The 19,782-nt window shown below is 33.9% G+C and overlaps 1 protein-coding gene and 1 long non-coding RNA gene across 6 annotated transcripts in view; one reads left to right on the top strand and one right to left on the bottom strand.

Annotated features, from left to right (window-relative positions):
- The window catches only part of COL24A1 (collagen type XXIV alpha 1 chain), a 387,323-nt gene that overhangs the window by 246,330 nt on the left and 121,211 nt on the right, over positions 1 to 19,782 (top strand). For all 5 annotated transcript variants that reach the window (XM_077905294.1, XM_077905293.1, XM_077905290.1 and 2 more), the window contains 5 exons: positions 6,725 to 6,778; positions 12,884 to 12,937; positions 13,306 to 13,359; positions 14,825 to 14,878; positions 15,047 to 15,154. In XM_077905294.1, the coding sequence (XP_077761420.1) occupies positions 6,725 to 6,778; positions 12,884 to 12,937; positions 13,306 to 13,359; positions 14,825 to 14,878; positions 15,047 to 15,154 (324 nt within the window). The remainder of the gene's footprint in view (positions 1 to 6,724; positions 6,779 to 12,883; positions 12,938 to 13,305; positions 13,360 to 14,824; positions 14,879 to 15,046; positions 15,155 to 19,782) is intronic.
- LOC144318372 (uncharacterized) overlaps positions 1 to 19,782 on the bottom strand; it is a 55,922-nt gene that overhangs the window by 31,402 nt on the left and 4,738 nt on the right. The window lies entirely within an intron of this gene.

Here is a 19,782-nt window from a genome sequence, read left to right as displayed (position 1 = left end):
CTGTTTCTTCATGTAACAGTGGGATGGGAAAAGAAACCATTTTTGAAATACACTCCGAGTTCTCTGTTCTCCTTAACAAAGCTTGCCCACAAGGGAAATCATTTTATCAGAGCGAGACTGATTTGGGTTTTGCTGAAGCCTACTGAACTTGGGAGAAGAGCAATTCCCAACCCTAGCTGCTTCTAGTCTTCAACATGGGGAAAAGGAAATACTTCAACTCAAGGCTCACTAAAAGACTGAGATGTAATTATAAAACTATAGAGTGCTTCTCCTCCCTTATAATTTACCATCACGTTAATAGGGGTCGTATATAATAGTGAAGGACTACAGCTAAAACAACTGCAAACCCGAACCCTATTTAAGGCATCTCTGGGAAAGCCTAAAGACAACAGACAAGACAAAAACAATGACACTAGGAGGAAATTTAGCCTCTGACACCATAATGCCGCAACAGTAAACACAGCCTAATTCTCAGCAAGATAACTTAAAACCTTACACTAAAGGCCTATTTACCTCAGGTCTTTTCACCTTAAGCATCATGTTTTTCAACAAAAAAAAAAATTACAGGGCATGATAAAAGGGGAAAAACAGTCTGAAGGCACAAAACAAGAATCAGGAACAGACTCAGATATAGCAGAGATTTTGAAATTTTCAGACTAGGAATTTAAAAGTAAGATAGAAGGCACCTGAGTGGCTTAGTTGTCTAAGTGGCTGCCTTTGGCTCAGGTCATGATCCCCAGGGTCCTGGGACTGAGTCCCACATTAGGCTCCCTACTCAGCGGGGAGTCTCCGTCTTCCTCTGCTCCCTGACCACCCCCCCGACCCCCGTCATGTGCTTGAGTTCTCTCTTTCTCTCTCTCAAATAAATAAACTTTTTTAAAAAAGTGAATTAGAAATAGACTCTCAGACAAGCAAAAACTGACAGAATTTGTCACTAGTAGACTAGCCTTATAAGAAATGTTAAATGAAATTCTTTAGAGGTAAGAAAAGTAATACAGATGAGAATCTAGGATAGAAGAAAGGAAGAACTTTAGAAGGAATATATAAAAGGAAAACCAAATCTTTTCTTTCCTAATAATTCTTAATTATTAGAATAGGTAATTTATACAAAATAATAATCACAACAGTGTATTTAGTCTCATACCTTATGGTTGAGTGTAGTGGTATAGTGTTATTTGAAAATAGACTTGGATCAATTGTGAATATACGTTGCAAACTCTAAAGAAACCACTAAAAAATCTAAAACAAGTATAATTGCTATGATAAAACAAGAGAGAAAATGGAATCAACTAAAATTCACTGTAAAAATACAGTGGGCTAAAAGAGTGGAAGACAAAAAAAAGAAAAGAAAGAAAGAACAAAAGTAACAAGTAGAAAATAGAAACAAAAAATAGTAGATATGAACCCAACTATGTGGAAAACCCCAAACAATTGACAAAAGCAAAAGCAAAAACAAAAACCAAACCTCTCCTGGAATTAATAAGCAATTATAACAAGGTTGCAGGATATCAAGATACAAGATTAACATACAAAAGTCACTTGCTTTCCGTATACCAGCAACAAGCAATTGGAATTTGAAATTTAAAACACAACACCATTTACACTAGCATCAAAAATAAAAAAAGGAGTAGGTATAAATCTAACAAAATATATACAGAATATATGAGGAAAACTACAAAACTGATTAAAGAAATAAAAGATCTAAATAAACAGGTATTTCATGTTCATAGATAGGAAGACTAAATATTGATAGGATGTCACAACTTAATCTATAGATTTAATGCAATTCCAGTCAGAATACTAGCAAGTTACTCTGTAGATATTGATAAATTCTAAAATTCATATGGAAAGGCAAAAAAAAAAAAAAAAAAAAAAAAAACAGAAAAGCCAAAATAATAGTAAAGAACAAAGTCAGAGGACTGGCACTACCTAACTTAAAAGTTAACTTAATATAATGCTACAGTATTTAAGACAGTATAGTAAGAATAGACAAATAGATAATTTGAACAGAATGGTGAGCCCAGAAATAGAAGTCCAAAAATATAATGAAGTGATATTTGACAAAGTTGCAAAGGCAACTCAGTGGATAGTCTTTTCAACAAATAGTGGTGGAACAACTAGGTATCCATATAAAAACAAAAGTAAAAACAAAAAACAAGGATTTAGACAAAAAAAATAACTAAAAATGAATTATAGATCTAAATTTACAATGTACAACTGAAAAACTTCTTTAACATGAGAAAATCTCACAGACATTGGATTTGGCAATGACTTTTTATGTATAACATCAAAAGCATGATTCATGAATGGAAAAATTGGTAAGTTGCATTTCATTCAATTTAAAACTTCTGCTCTGTGAGAAACATGTTAAGAGAATGAAAGACCATGTGACAATCGGGAGAAAACATTTGCAAAGCGTGTATCTGATAAGGGACTTGTAGAAAAAGCTTTTAACAGTTAACAGTAAGAAAACAGTCCATTAAAAAAGTGGACAAAGATCTGAATAGACAATACACCAAAGACATACAGATGGCAAAGAAGCATAAGAAAATATGCTTATCATCATATGTCATTAGAGAATTGCAAATTAAAACAATAACATACCATTGCACACCTGTATGAATGGCTAAAATCTAAAACACTGACAATACCAAATGTTAGCAAAGTTGTGGAATAACAGGAATTCTCATTCACTGTTGGTGGTAATACAGAATGGTATGGTAACTTTGGAACACAATTTGGGAGTTTTTTACAAAGCTAAACATATTCTTACCATTATGATTCAGCAATCATGCTCCTTGGTATTTACCAAAATGAGTAGAAACTTAATGCTTACACAAGAACCCACGCATGAATGTTTATAGCAGCTTTATTCATAGTTGCCCAAAGTAGAAGCAACTGATATGTCCTCAAAAGGTAAATGGATAAACAAACTGGTGCATCCATACAATGAAATATTACATATCAATAAAAAAAGAGCAGTTAAGCCTTTGTCAAAAAGACAGAGGAACCTTTAAGTGCATCCTGATAAGTGAAAAAAGCCAGTCAGTAATATCTAAATACCAAATAGTTCCAACTATGTAACATTTTGGAAAAGGCAAAACTCTAGAGACAGTAAAAAACAGTGGTTGCCAGGTGTTGGGGGAAGAGGATCTGGAATGAATAGGTGGAAATGGGAAAATATGGGAGCAGTGAAACTATTTTATATAATACTGTAATGATGGATACATGATACTATGCATTTCTCAAAACTGTACAACACAGACTGAACCCTAATGTAAAACTATGGGCTTTAAACAGTAATAGTGTACAATGACGGTTAATCACTTATAATAATTGTACCACCCTAATGTAAGATGTTAAAAATAGAGAAAATTGGGCAGGGATGGTATATGAGAACTCTGTACATTCTGTTCAATTATTCTGTAAACCTAAAACTTCTCTAAGAAATAGTCTATTAATTGAAACAAAATATTCTAGTAATGTCAAATATGGTTCTGTAATAGGGCAAAGTAGCTTATCTTATATCTACACCCAACCTACAAGGAAACACCAAAACAATAGAAGCATAAGAACCATAATATGAGATGCCACTGTCACATTATCTAACACTCAGAAAGTTTTAGCTAACATAGTAAATGACACAGAATGATCATATAAGGAAAGAAAAGCATTTAAAGAAAATTTAAATAAATCCTCCAAAATTTATAAAAACTCCAGGGATCCCTGGGTGGTGCAGCGGTTTGGCGCCTGCCTTTGGCCCAGGGCGCAATCCTGGAGACCCGGGATAGAATCCCATGTCGGGCTCCCGGTGCATGGAGCCTGCTTCTCCCTCTGCCTGTGTCTCTGCCTCTCTCTCTCTCTCTCTCTCTCTCTCTCTCTGTGACTATCATAAATAAATAAAAATTTAAAAATAAAAATAAAAACTCCAAAGATTTAATTCTGTATTTTTCAATTTCTGAGATAGGGTAATATAATGGCAAAACATAAAATAGACATTTTTAAAAATCAGTTTTTCTGTATACAATAATAAAATATAATAGAAAAAATATCCCACTCTAAATAGAAACAAAACATAATAATTAAGAATAAACTTAATGAACATTTGATGGGACACATATGAAGAAAACATCAAAAATTCATTGAGACCTAGAAACATTTTAAGTAGAAAGTCAAATTATTGTCTAACTAGAAGACTAAGTATTTTTAAAATTAATGTATTTATTGGAGTTAACATAATCCCATTCAAAAATCCCAGTACCCATATTAATCAGATGTGAGATTTAATTATTGTAAGAATAACTTATGAGCAAGTAAAATAGCTTAATATTTTTAACCTACTGTAAAAGGAGGATTATGGCTAGTAGATTTTAAAAGAAATAATATAGAATTATTACATGGAAACAGATGTTTTAACTTAAGTGTGATGGAAAAAAGTTTTTAACATTAAACTATATACAAATTTTAAATTTCTCCCATCCCAATTTTTTGCATGCATAAAGTTTTAAGGAAATACAGCAAATGTTAAGTGGTTATTTTGGGTCATTTTTACTTTATGTGTTTCTAGGTAATCTACAGTGATCATATTTAGGGGGCAAAAGGTTATCTTTAACAGTGTATTTTAAAAATTAAATGACAAACTACATACGAGGCAGATGTTAATGGTAAAATAGGATGCTAAGTTTATGTCCACAACACATAAAAAACTCACATAAAATTTTTAAATGACTCCCAAAATACATTGGCAAAGCAACATGATCAAGCAACACATAGAATATCACAGCTGATAAACCATAACAAAAACAATATTCAACCTTGCTAATAGTCAAATATATTTGAAATTTTCCATCAAATCACAGAAGAATTTAAAAAATAATATTCTTTGTTGGTGTGGATTCAAGGAAATAGATTTTACTCATATATTGCTTGTGGAATGTTATTGCCACCTTTCAGGACATTTACTCAACTTTGTGACCAAATAATGGTACATTTTAGACTCTGTTGTAAGGGAGAAAATGCAAAATATAGACAGACTTCTGCACAGACGTGTTTCTCTCAATGTGTTTATAATAGTGTAGAAACACATTCTGAGAATTCATAAATGTTTAAATATCATACATAATGTTTAATAAGCCATAACTGAAAAGCACCAGTGGCCTCTGAATACCTTTAGTAGCTATACTATTGAGTAGAAAAGACATCTGTGACACTTGCATACCAACCTTGCAATCCTACCATTCAAATGTTTATCTTAGCTATTTGACAATCTCACCTAATGTTACAGACCTTCACATTCACTGATAGTTGAACATGCGTATTACAAATCCAATAAAGTAAAATTGTACTGCAAAGGAGATATAGAAACAATATAAAGGTCTGGAAATGAAGAAAATAACTAAATTATGGTACTGCAGAATATGAAATGAATGGAATATTATGTAGCTGTTGGATAACTTGTTATGAAGTATTTATAATAGTAAAGTATCTATAGACCTAAAATTTTTTATTAAGTATGCTCCCACAATAGAACTAGAAGGAAATATACAAGAATATTTACAGTGTTGCCCCTGAATGGTAGAATTATGGATGTTATACTAAATGGGGTTTTTTCGTACTTTTCATACTTTTCAAATAATTAAAATGAACATTACTGACTAACCATTCAGAAAACAGTTTAAGATAACCATCCGTAGCACATTTTTTCTTTCCATTATTACATTTTTAAATTCACAAAACTATTATGGAGTATAATCTCATAGGTAATTTTAACTATCTTGTTATTTTCTGAATCTAAGAAAACAGCTTCTTTGTGCTAACTTTCCAGAAAGATCAAAAACTACAAGTAGCCTCTTTAGATGCCTGGAGAAACAGCATTATATTGTAGTTGCTAAATAAGTACTAATCAATTGATCAATAATAAATAAATAAGTACTAATCCATCTAAAATAATTCTAGCCAGTTAAATGGCTTCCACACTCACCCAGAAGATCATTTTGGTTTAGCAATTTAATGTTTATGCAATAAACTAAATATTCAATGTTTGTTTACTTAAAATTATACTATTCAGTATGACAGTGACCAAGATCCCAATACAGGTCCCAACCTGCATTTTGTTGCATCTTAGTGATTATCTCATATGTGTAAATATTGTTATATCTGTTCACATGAAACAGAGAAACTGCTGAACGGACGTACTACCATAATAAAGTATGACATCAAGCAAATACTAACATAGTTTTACTTCTTTGAAGATCGTATATTTGCTTCTTTAAAAATGCTATTTCGCTTGTCACATATTTGCCAGGAATATTCGGTAGAAATATAATCGACATATCCACTAAATAAGATAACTTTTGATAGTCATTAGCATGATATTTCATCCTTATTTGGTGCTTAATAAATGTTTATTGAATGAATGAGTGAATTGGAGAACAAAAGCAAGAAAGGTACTGTCCTTTCTTTTTCTTTTGAATCCAAAGGCTTATACTATTCACACACACACACACACACACACACAAACAGATGCATTAACTATAAAGTTATAATTTTGTAAAAAAAAAAAAAAAAAAAAAAAAGTTATAATTTTGTTTATACAAAAAGTTGATAAATGTATTATGTGTTCTATTACATATGATATATTATAAATTCTGTATTTAGATGTGTAAGTTATTCAAAATACAGAGTAAACTTTGATTCTCAGATCTTAAATTTTATTTTAATGTAGGGACCACGAGGATTGCAAGGTGATGCTGGACCTCCTGGAGAAATGGGTGCTGAGGTAATGTTTTTTGTGGCTCTTTTTTGTTATTTCATCATCCCAGTACTTTTTGTGAGACTCCTCAAGGTAAAGTTGATACATTAGGTATACCTTTAAAGAATAATTCTGTAGTGTTGTGTTTCATATTCAGAAAATAAAGCCTAAAATTCCATTAATAGTAGGGATGATGGTAGGGATGACTGTTTTATGAATCTAATAAAGTTCTCTTTTTAAAAAGTTTTACTTAAATTCTAGTTAGTTGATATATAGTATTAGTTTCAAGTGTACAATTTAATGATTCAACACTTGCATACAACACCCAGTACTCATCACAAATGCACTCCTATATCTCCATCATCTATTTAACCCATTCCCTAACCCACCTTCCTTCTGATAACCGTCAGTTTGTTCTCTAAAGTTAAGACTCCATTTCTTGGTTTTCTTCTTTTTTCCTCCTGTGAACCTCTGATTTCCCATGTATGTGTGAAATCATATTGTATTTGTCTTTCTTTGACTTATTTCACTTAGTGTAATATGCTGTAGCTCCCTCCACCTTGTTGCAAATTGCAAGATTTCATCCGTTTTGATGCATGAGTAATATTCCCACATATATGTGTGTGTGTGTGTGTGTGTGTGTGTGTGTGTGTATACACATACATACATACATACCACATCTTCTTTATCTAATTATCAGTCAGTGGACATTTGGGCTCTTTCCATGATTTGGCTATTGTTGAAAACGCTACTATAAACATTGGAGTATATTTATCCCTTTGAGTTAGTATTTTTGTATTCTTTGTGTATATACCTAGCAGTGTAATTGCTGGATAGTAGGGCAGTTCTATTTTTAACTTTTTGAGGAATCAGTATGGAGTCATTTCGAGAGTGACTGTACCAGTTTGCATTCCCACCAACAGTATAAGAGGGTTCCTCTTTCTCTACATCCTCACCAACATCTGTTGTTTCTTGTGTTATTAATTTTTGCCATTCTGACTGATGTATAGTGATATGTCATTGTACTTTTGATTTGCATTTCCTTGATGATAAATGATGTTGAGCATCTTTTTCATGTATCTGTGGGCCATCTGTATGTCTTCCTTGGAAAAGTGTCTATTCATGTCTTCTGCCCATTTTTTAACTGGATTATTTGTTTTTGGGGTATTGAGTTTGATAAATTCTTCATACATTTTAGATACTAACCCTTTATCAGATATGTAATTTACAAATATCTTCTCCCACTCCTTAGGTTCCCTTTTAGCTTTGTTGATTGTCTCCTTTGCTGTACAAAAGCTTTTTATTTTGATGAAGTTCCAATAGTTTATTTTTGCTTTTGTTTCCCTCGTCTCAGGAGACATATTTGCATAGTTGCTATAGCTGATGTCAAGGAGTTATTGCCTGTACACATAAAGTTCTCTTAACAGCCCATTTAATAAAAGAACATAAAGTGAATAACACTTACCCTTCACTCAGAGTTAACTTGACAGGCCTTCACTCTAAGATGTTATATCTCCTTTATAGAAGAATATTAAGAAGTGATCCTTGGAGTGTCTGGGTGGCTCAGTTGGTTAATATCTGACTCTTGATTTTGGTTCAGGTCATGATCTCAGGGTCCTGGGATCAAGTCCCACAGTTGACCTTTGTGAAACTCTCTCTTTTGATTCTGCTCTTTACCTTCTGATTAGTCCTTTCTCAGCGTACCAATCATAATATCACAATGACTTTAATTACCAATATTATTCTCATAGCTCTCATCTTGATGGCTCTAAGTCATGCCTGTCTCATCAGCTGAAGTTACTGAGTCCCTGTTGTCTTTTATGCATACATCTAAATAACCCATAAACATCTTAAATTCAATGTATCTAAACCAAACCCATCACTTTCCCACTGTTCTTCCTCCTTTTATTCCCATCTCACTGAAAGATACTCCTTATGCCCAACAACCAAAAACTGAGTCATCCTAGACACTTCCTACTATATTTTCTCTTACTTTCTTCCTATACTTTTATTCCTCCAGTCAGCCATCATTTCCCTCCGAATAAGCCCCTACAATGTCTCAGTTTTGACCTTTTCTTTTCATCCCAATTGCCAGTGCTCTAGTCTTCTGCTCTCGTTGCATGTCTCCAGCAACTCCCATCATTCCTTAGCTAATTGTTGCCAGTTTCTCTTTGTCATATCATTCTTCTCCTTGGAATTTTTCAGTTGCTCTCATGACCTTTAATAAAATGCCAACTTTTTAACCTGATAAATAATGATCTACATTGTTTGACTTGTGTAGACCTGTTCAGCCACACACCAATAAAACTCTTTTCCTTCTCTATGTGCTCCATGTTAGTTGGCTTCTTTTTAATTCCATGATTATCTACTAGTAATACAAGGATGGCTGATATATGGTCCCTGACTCCTTTAGGAGTCTATTTATAACCTATTCCAGAAGATAATCATATAAAAGATTATTACATTGCAATGTATTAGACCCAGTAATGGATGTATTCACAGGTCAACATAGGAACATAGCAATGGACACCATTAACCCCCATCTGGATATAGGGAAATAGAAGACTGTGGGGAATGTGGGGTGGTGGGAAAATGAGTTTTAAGGAATAAGTAGGAGTTAGCCATATGAAAAGAGTAAATAATGATAAGAAATTTCCAGAAAAAAGGATTAGTGTGAGCAAGAATACAAACATGATGCAATATGGATTCTTTGATGTTTAAAATCAAAGCAAAGTGTGATAATAGATGAAAATATCAAAAAATTGTTAGATCATAAAAAGCATGTACTCTGTTAACAAGCTTAATTTTTTATCTTCTATATTAAGTCATTCTAAGCTATGATAAGCAGGGCAGCGATAAAGTCAGATTTATATTTTTGGAAGATAAGATAATTCTAGCAGCTGCATAGAGGATATATTTGAGAGGACAGGAGTGAAGCCATGAATACCTACTAAAGGACCGTAACATTCAACCAGGCAAGAAATGATGGACATCTGAACTAAAGTCATAGGGATAGAAAGGGAAAGAAATGGATGGATTTGAGAAATGTTTGTTATAAAAATTCTGCAGAACCTTAATATTTGTAGAATATGGAAAGTAAAGGGGAAAGAAAGTCAAAAATTATTACCAGATTTCTAGGCTGTGCAACAGGACGAATGGCAATACCTTTCCTGAGACCAGAGAGGAATATTAAAGAGATGGGGATCATCCTCTGTTAATCTGGCCAAGGTAAATGATTAAGAAGTAGTTGATCTGGGATGCCTGGGTGGCTCTGCCTTCCACCCAGGGCATGATCCTAGAGTCCCAGGATCGAATCCCACATTGGGCCCCCTGCATGGAACCTGCTTCTCTCTCTACCTCTGTCTCTGCCTCTCTCTCTCTGTGTCTCCATGAATAAATAAATAAAATCTTTAAAAAAAAATTTTTTTAAGTAGTAGAGCTTGGCTTTGAATCCACATCTGACTCAAAAGCTGATGCTGATAACCTATACCAAGCCACATCCTTTGAGCCTAAAGAAAGCTGAGAAAGTCATATGTAATAACTAGAAGGTTTTTTTTTTTAACAGAGTAGGAGACAAAAATTCTGTTGGAATAAGGAGTAGGGGTTGGGTAGGTCTATTGAGGAAAATTTGCTGGTTTAGAATAGTGGTTGAGGACAATAGGAGAAGAAAATGACTATAGGCAAGTGAAAGACCAGATAAACCTTACTAAAATCAAGCTTTTAGTAGCATATCATGAATTGGCATCATACTGATGGTAATGATAAGAGCCCACAATTATGAAGCACTTTCTATGTGCCTAAGAGTATTTATGTGCTTTACTGTATTAATGGATTCTCATTACACTCTGTGAGATAGATGTAGTTATTATTTTCATTCTACAGATGGGGAAACAAATGCATGAAATGGTTAAGTAACTTACTCAAGAGCAATAGCTAGTAGTAGTGGTACAGCCAACATTTCAGTTCAGGCAGTCTTTCTCCATAACCCATCCTTTTAACCACTATGCCTCTCAACATATAATGATGACACTTTGCACAAGTGTGCAATTTTTTCCAGCAGTATTCAACTGGAAATAGAAATGGAGAAGAGGATTTAAAGGGCTAATCCAAGAGTGGCATAAGAAAAGAAAGACCAGAGTTCAGAAGATCAACTACTAGAGTTAGTTTAAGAAAGGAATAAAAAGAGCCAGGAGGAGCTGACAGTTTGGGAGAAATTAAGAACCAGAGGAGATCTGTGACATTGAAAGCAATTTTAATATGGAAGTTCTAAGAGTTGGAATTCTCTCTCAAGATAGAATATTAATCTTAGAGTAAGATATTAAATTCTGTCATTTCTAAGGCAGAGCATAGTTTTTCCTCCTAAGTGCTATACTATGCTGCCTCCTATAATAGTAAGGAAGTCACAAAAGTAACCCACAGAAAAATTTAAATTATGTAACTATTAAAAAATTGTGGGGATCCCTGGGTGGCGCAGCGGTTTAGCGCCTACCTTTGGCCCAGGGCGCGATCCTGGAGACCCGGGATCGAATCCCACATCGGGCTCCCGGTGCATGGAGCCTGCTTCTCCCTCTCCCTGTGTCTCTGCCTCTCTCTCTCTCTGTGTGTGACTATCATAAATAAATAAAAATTAAAAAAAAAATTGTGAAATGATGGTAAAATAGAGGGAGTATAAGGAAACTAAACTTTTAGCAAGATGATACATCAGGAAGTAGCGGTATAATTTTTGAGTTGTAGTAGTAACCACTAAGAAAGCTAAAAACAAAAATTGTTTTATAAAGTAGTTGCCTCTGAGGAATGGGATTAGGGTTTTTCATCATAACTCCATCTGTACTTTGTGCATGTATAGCTTTTATTTTAGAAAAAAAGCAAAGTGAGTATGGATTGCAGAAGCTGAGTCAAAATGGAAAACTAAACTTCAAAAAAAAAAAAAGGAAAACTGAACTTCCTCTTCTCTGAAATACTGACATAAAAGATACTTTAAGCTCTAATAGTTAAAAGGAAGAATATCACCCATGGATCAGAACTTCTGAGGAACCCCTGAAAGATACAAAGGAAATAGGAAGCTTTTGGTCAAGATAATGTTGTGAATTATCACTTTAAAATACCCATCTACTCCCAAAACATGGGAACTACAGAATACATGTGTACGTTTTTATTTTTTTTTAAGATTTTATTTATTTATTCATGAGAGACACACAGAGAGAGAGAGAGAGAGGCAGAGACACAGGCAGAGGGAGAAGCAGGTTCCATGTAGGGAGCTGGATGTGGGACTCGATCTCGGGTCTCCAGGATCAGGCCGTGGGCTGAAGGCGGCGCTAAACCGCTGAGCCACCTGGGCTGCCCCATGTGTATGTTTTTACAGTTATACATATACACACATACATACACTCACACACACAATGAAAGTGAAAGAGAAGAGAAAAGGAAGGGGGAATGAGGAAGGTAAGAGGGGAGGGATACCTTTTGTGTGCTCAAAAACAAGATAAATATCTCTCAAACAAACAGAAAAACACAACGCAACAGCAATTGTAGGAGCTCCAGGCCTAGAGACAGCCAGAGGTCAAAAGAAGTTGTATGTTTTCAAGATGAAAGGAACCAAATTCTTCCCAACTGGACCCCTTACCATGAAAGGAAAGTGGAAAACATGTCATATGCATCTTCTATAATGTGAATAAATTCATAACATCTTTGTGTGATATTTATTATAAAATGAATAAAGAAAACTGAAATTTTTAAAGGAAGTGTGCACCAGAGGGCTCAACAGAAATGATTGGGAAAAGTGAAAAGTGAAAAAACACAGAGAATAGTAAGAGTATGAAGGCAGAAAATTAGAAGAGAAAATGGGAGGTGGTTTGTTTTTGACCAAGGATTAAAGGATAACAGGAAAGATTAGAAGAAATTGGTCTTAAAAGTCCTGACTTCAGATAATGTTGTTTTGGCATTTGAACTGTTAAAAAGTCCCAGAATTATCTGGTCTTATGCCATGAAGTTTATAGTGACAGCAGAAGTTTTTTCTGAACATATACCTTACCCTTGAGCTAAGAATTACTACCATCTTCTTAGGAGGTTGTTATTGCCTTTGCAATTGGTGAAGGAAGTATACAGATGATGTGTCAAATCATTTTCTTCTAGGGACCTTCAGGTATTGAGGGAGAATCTGGCCTGCCAGGTGAACCAGGTGCAAAGGTAACCTTCCTAAATAGTAAAGGGGTCTCTAAACTTTTACCACTGAACCCCATTTGCCGTATTTTAGCAAATACCCATCATCTTGAAAGCAAATGAATGACAGCAGATAAAAATGAGAAGTGTTTACAAATGAGTCAGAAAAAAATACAATCTATATATCTATATATCTATATCAATATATAGATATATATACTGACTGTGTGTGAGGAAATACAAATGATAAGGCTAATGGGCCAAAATATTATCAATAAATTAATCTGGGGGAAAAATGGAAAGTGTTTTGAAAGCCCTATGCTCATGATATGCATTTCATAATTATATATGCTGTTTTAGTAGAAAAAAGTTTTAATCTTTCCCTGTTTCTTCAGGGAAATGTTGGACCTGCAGGCAACGTTGGAGTTGCTGGAGAACCAGGGTTACGGGTAAGTGTACTGCTGGGAACCGTTTTAATGCACTGGCCTGAGGGGTTCAGAGACTCAACATTTAGCATACATTAAGTTTCAAAAAATGCGTAATAAACCTTTCCGGTGCATAATAGAAAACGTTTATCTTTATTTCTAAGTTTTAAAAGCTACATGCCAGACCCTGTTCATATAGTAATTTAGTAGTATTTGGAGTCCTAACCTCATACATCTTTTTCTCAGTATGAAGTGCATTCTGCAGAATGCTTTACACATATGCAGAGTAACTGAGATTGTCACTAATGTGAGCATTAAGAAGAAATTCACAAATAACAGTAATCAACTCTCAGTATATTTCTTGACCTAACAAGGCAAACAAATGATTACAGCCTCACTTATGTTTATAAAAACAACAACAAAAACCTAGTCACAAAAGTTAACAAGATTCAAGGAAATAATTGTAAATAAGTATAATTAGATAGCTTACAGTAGTTGTTCTAATATAGACAGCCTGTAATTTGAGCTGTGGTAAGCTTTTTTCCCAAGATAACAGTGCCCAAGATAATTTGAAGAGACATTTGCATACTAAAAGGCAAAGTAGGGAGATACATTTTACATCCATTTTCTTTTTCTTTGTTTCCTTTATTTGCAGGGGTTGGGCAGTGTGAGGTTGGGGTAATGGAAGTGTCTGGAAGCAACTCTGAAGACACAATAATTAACTCACTTTTAAATATTTTGGGTAACAAGAGAGCCAATACTACTTTAATATCTTCATAGAGTATGGCTATACTTTTCTGTTAAGTTCTATATCTAGAAGACAGCTTCTTGATGTATCAAGGCCTTAATTGTTGCTTCTCTCTATAAGGGAGAAAATACCCTAAAAATCTGGTACACTGATTTGAACTGAATTAATATTATTATTAATCCATTTAATTCAGTATAACAAGCTACTACACTTAAGAGTATTTACAGTCCTTGAACTCGGGAAACACAGGTCTAACTATATAAATTTACAGAGGTACCAAGTGAATACATATTACTCTCAATTATCTAAAAGTTAAAATTCTGGGGATCCCTGGGTGGCGCAGCGGTTTGGCGCCTGCCTTTGGCCCAGGGCGCGATCCTGGAGACCCAGGATCGAATCCCACGTCGGGCTCCCGGTGCATGGAGCCTGCTTCTCCCTCTGCCTGTGTCTCTGCCTCTCTCTCTCTCTCTCTCTCTGTCTCTGTGACTATCATAAAAAAAAAAAAAAAAAAAGTTAAAATTCTGGACCCATCTTATATTTGAATTTACAGTACTGATTCTTTAAATCATCTTCAGAGCTAGTCCAAGCAAATTATATCAAGCTTATTATACTGCCAAATATTCCGTACAAATAAGGTAGAAGTAGGAAAAAATGTACATAAACCTGCTACTTTTTAAAGATACCAGGAACAAAAAATAAGGTAAATGATTTAACAAAATAATTGTTTTTGCTACAAAATAGGGTGAACCAGGAGCTCCTGGAGAAGAAGGTCTCCAAGGAAAAGATGGATTAAAGGTAAATTATACTTTTCTCAATTATGTACAAGTAGATACTTGTTTGTGAAATCTTTAAAATATTCTATCATTACATAATTACTTTTATGTCCCAAACAAAAATCTGCTTCTTTTGTGGTATAATTATTTTACTGCCTTCCCTTTCTTAAAAGTTTTTACTGGGTTACAGGGGAACCCAGGAGGAAGAGGTCTCTCTGGAGAGGATGGAGAAAAAGGAGAGACAGGCCTACCAGGGGCTACAGGGCCCTTGGGTAGACCAGGTCTAATGGGCCCTCCGGTGAGTACTAATTGAACTTAGTCCCCTATACACACACACACACACACACACACACACATGCACGCACGCACACACACACACACACATTCTCATTCTCTTAGATGTCCATTGGGTAATTGAAAGTATGGAACTGTGGCTTGAGAAAGGGCCAAACCAGGGACTAATGATCAGTCTACCTTACATCCAAGGAAGAAAGATACTTTTTCCATGTGTCATGCAAGTCCTTGAAGTTTTTTTTCCTTCCCACTTTGAGATATAATTGACAAGTAACATTGTGTAAATTTAATGTGTACAATGTGTGGTTTGATATATATATATACATATGTGTATATATACGTATATATATGATTACCAAATAGGGTTAGTTAACACATCCATCACTTTACAGTTACCTTTTTGTGTGATGGTGAAAATTTTTAAGATCCCCTTGGCAACTTTCAGAACACAATGCAATATTGTTAAATATAGTCCCCACATTGTACATTATATATTTATGAGTAACATTTTGTAACCAGGTATTTGTACCCATTTGCTATTTCCCCCATCTCTCCACTACTGGCAACAACCATCAATCTACTCTCTGTTCCTATGATTTCAGTTGTTTTGGATAACAAACATATGTGAGGTCATACAGTATTTTCCCCCCTCTGATTTATTTCACATAACATAATGACTTCCATGTCTATCCATATTGTTGTAAATGTCAGAATTTCCTTTTTGTGGCTGAACAATATTCCATTGTATATATAAAGCATATATATATATACACACCATACTTTTTTCCAATATAAGTTGACCTTCTATGCACTCATTTGTTTCTGGTCTCTCAATTCTTTTCCATTAGTCAGTCTATAGGTCTGGTTTTTTGTTTGTTTGTTTGTTTTATATAGGTCTGTTTTAATGCTAGTACCATACTGTTTTGATTAGTATAGTTTTGTATTAATGTACTTTGGAATTAAGAAGTGTGATGCCTCTAGCTTTATTTTTTCTTAAGATTGTTTTGGTTATTTGGGATATTTTCTGGTTTCATGTGAATTTTAAGATTTTTTTTTCCTAATGCTTATCATTGGAATCTTGATAGGAATTACATTGAATCTGTTGGTGGTTTGAGAAAATATGAACATTTTAACAATATTAATTATTCCTACCTATGAATATGAGTTCATAGATATGAGTTATCTCCCCATTTATGTGTCTTCAATTTTTTTCATCAATATCTTATAGTTTTCAGTGTATTGATATTTCTCCTTGGTTATATTTGTTCCTAAAGATTTTGTTTTTGATACTGTTGTAAATGGGAATGTTTTATTTCTTTTTCTGATAATTCATTGTTAGTATAAAGAAACATGGCTGTGTTTTGTGGGTGATTTTGTATCCTGACATTTTACTGAAATCATTTATTAATTTTAACAGTTTTTGTGAAGTCTTTACAGTTTTCTATATATGAAGATAATGCCATCTTCAGAGACCGTTTTAGTTTTCTTTCCTCCTTTCTAATTTGGGTGCCTTTTATTTCTTTTTCTTACCTAATTGCTCCAGATAGGATTTCCAGTACTATATTGAATAGAAGCAGTGAGAGTGAGCACCTTGGTCTCTTGTTCCTGATCGTAGGAAAAATTTTCAACTTTGTACTGTTAAATATGATATTAGCTGTGGGTCTATCATATATGGCCTTTATTATGTTGAGGTATGTTCCCTCTATACCTGTTGTATTGAGAGTTTTTATAATGAAAGTTTATTGATGTTTGTCAAATACTCGTTCTAGATCTATTGAGATGATCATATGGTTTTACCTTGAATTCTGTGAATAGGGTATATCACATCGATTAATTTGCCATCAATTTGAACCATCCTTGCATCCAAGAAATAAATCTCATTGGAACATGGTGTATGATCCTTTTAATGTGCTGTTGAATTTAGTTTGCTAGTATTTTGTTGAGAATTTTTGCATTTATATTCATCAGGGGTATTATATTAGCCTATAGTTTTCTTATAATATCTTTATCTGGATTTTTTTTATCAGAGTAATACGGACCTGAGCTTGTGTGTATTTCCACTCTTCAAAATTTTGGATGAGTTTGAGAAATAGTACCATTAATTCTTCTTTAAATGTGTAGTGGAATTCATCAGCAAATGCTAGGGTTTCTTTGTTGAGATATTTTGCTAAGGTTTTTCTTTGTTGAGAGATTTTTCATTACTTATTCAATCTTCTTATTCATTATTGGCCTATTTAGATTTTCTATTTCTGCATGATTCAATCCTGGTAAGTAGTATGGTTCTAGAAATAGATATATTCTAAGTTGTCCAAAATTGACAAATAATTGTATCTTATTAGTCTTTTATGATCCCTTGTTTTTCTGTATTATCATTTATAATGTTTTTTTCTTTTTCATTTCTAACTGTAATGGGCCTTTAGGTCTTAGTGTTTGTCAGTTTTACCATTTCAAAGAAACCAACTATTTTTTTAATCTCTATTTTTTCTGTTTTCTATTTCATTTACTTTTACTCTAATTTTTATTATTTCTATTTTTCTGGTAATTTTGGCTTTAGTTTGCTCTTCTTTTTCTCCTTCTATAAAGTTAAGTTATTTATTTGAGTTCTTGCTACTTTTTTAAAGTAGGCATTTATCACTGTACACTCCCCTTTTAGAACTGCTTTTGCTGCATTCCATAAATTTTACTATGCTGTGTTTCCATATTTTTTTTGTCTGAAGATTTTTTGTTTTTTTAAATTTTGTTTCAAGTTATTACTTGAATTTTAGTCAACATACACTGTAATATTGGTTTCAGGAGTAGAATTTAGTGATTCATCACTTTACATACAACACTCAGTGCTTGTCGCAAGTACCCTCCTTAATCCCCATCACTAATGTAGCCCCTCCCCTGCCCACTCCCCCTCCATCAATTCTCAACTTGTTCTCTGTAGTTAAGAGTTTCTTATGGCTTGCCTCCCTCTCTTATCCCCCTCCTTCCCCTATGTTTATCTGTTTTGTTTCATACATATGGGTAAAATCATATGGCATTTGTCTTTCTATGACTGACTTATATTACTTAGTATAATACTCTCTAGCTCCACCCACATCATTGCAAATGGCAACATTTCATTCTTTTTTATGGCTGAGAAATGTGTATTATATATATATATATATATACACACACAAAAGAGGTTTTATATATATATATATATATTACTCAGCCATATAACCTTATTATATATATATAATAGTACAGATATTTTATTTCTTTTTTAAAAATTTTTATTTATTCATGAGACACACACACACACACACAGAGGCAGAGACACAGGCAGAGGGAGAAGCAGGCTCCCTGCAAGGAACCTGATGTGGGACTTGATCCTGGGTCTCCAGGATCACACTCTGGGTTGCAGGCAGTGCTAAACCACTGCACCACCGGGGCTGCCCATCTTTTACCTCTTTGGTTAGATTTATCCCTAGGTATCTTACAGTTTTTGATGCAGTTGTATATCAGTTTGATTCCTTAATTTCTCTTTCTGTTGCTTCATTATTGATGTATAGAAATGCAACAGGTTTCTGTACATTGATTTTGTAACATGTGACTTTGCTGAATTCCATGTATCAGATATAGCAATTTTTTGTGAAGTCTTTCAGGTTTTCTACATAGAGTATCATGTCATCTGTGAATAGTGAAAGTTTGATATCTTCCTTACCAATATGGATGGCTTTTATTTCTTTTTGTTGTCTGATTGTTGAGGCTAGGACTTTCAGTACTATCTTAAACAATCGTGAGAGTAGGACATCCCTGTCTTGTTCCTGACCTTAGAGGAAAAGCTCTCTTTTTCCTCATTAAGGGTGATACTAGCTGTGGTTCTTTCATATATGGCCTCTATGATATTGAGGTATGTTTCCCCTTGTTGAGGGTTTTTATCAAGAATAGATGCTGTATATTGTCAAATGTTTTTTTTGCTTCTATTGAGAGGATCATATGGTTCTTATCCTTTTTTATTAAATCAATGTTGTGTATCAAAGCGATTGATTTGCGAATATTGAACCACCCTTGCAACCCAGGAATAAATCCCACTCGATTGTGATGAATAATCCTTTTAATGTACTGTTGGATTTGATTTGCCTAGTACCTTGTTGAGAATTTTTGCATCCATGTTCATCAGGAATTTTGGCCTGTAATTCTCCTGTATAGTGAGGTCTTTGTCTGGTTTTGGAATCAAGGCAATGCTGGCCTCATAGAATAAGTTTGAAATTTTTCCTTCTATTTCTATTTTTCGGAACAGTTTCAGGATAATACATATTAATTCTTTAAATGTTTGGTAGAATTCCCCTGGGAAGCCATCTGGCCCTGGACTTTTATTTATTGGAAGATTTTTGATTACTTATTCAATTTCTTTGCTGGTCTGTTCAAATTTTCTATTTATTCCTATTTCAGTTTTGGTAATTTGTATATTTCTAGGAATTGGTACATCTCTTCCAGATTGCCCAATTTGTTGGCATATGATTTTTCATAATATTCTCTCATAATTGTTTGTATTTCTGTGTTGGTTGTAATCTCTCCCCTTTCATTCATGATTTTATTTGAGTCATTTATCTTTTCTTTTTGATAAGTCTGGCTAAGAGTTTATAAGTTTTATTAATCCTT

The sequence above is a fragment of the Canis aureus genome, chromosome 8 (assembly GCF_053574225.1).
Source record: "Canis aureus isolate CA01 chromosome 8, VMU_Caureus_v.1.0, whole genome shotgun sequence".
NCBI lineage: Eukaryota > Metazoa > Chordata > Mammalia > Carnivora > Canidae > Canis > Canis aureus.
This window is presented reverse-complemented; position numbering and strand designations above follow the sequence as displayed.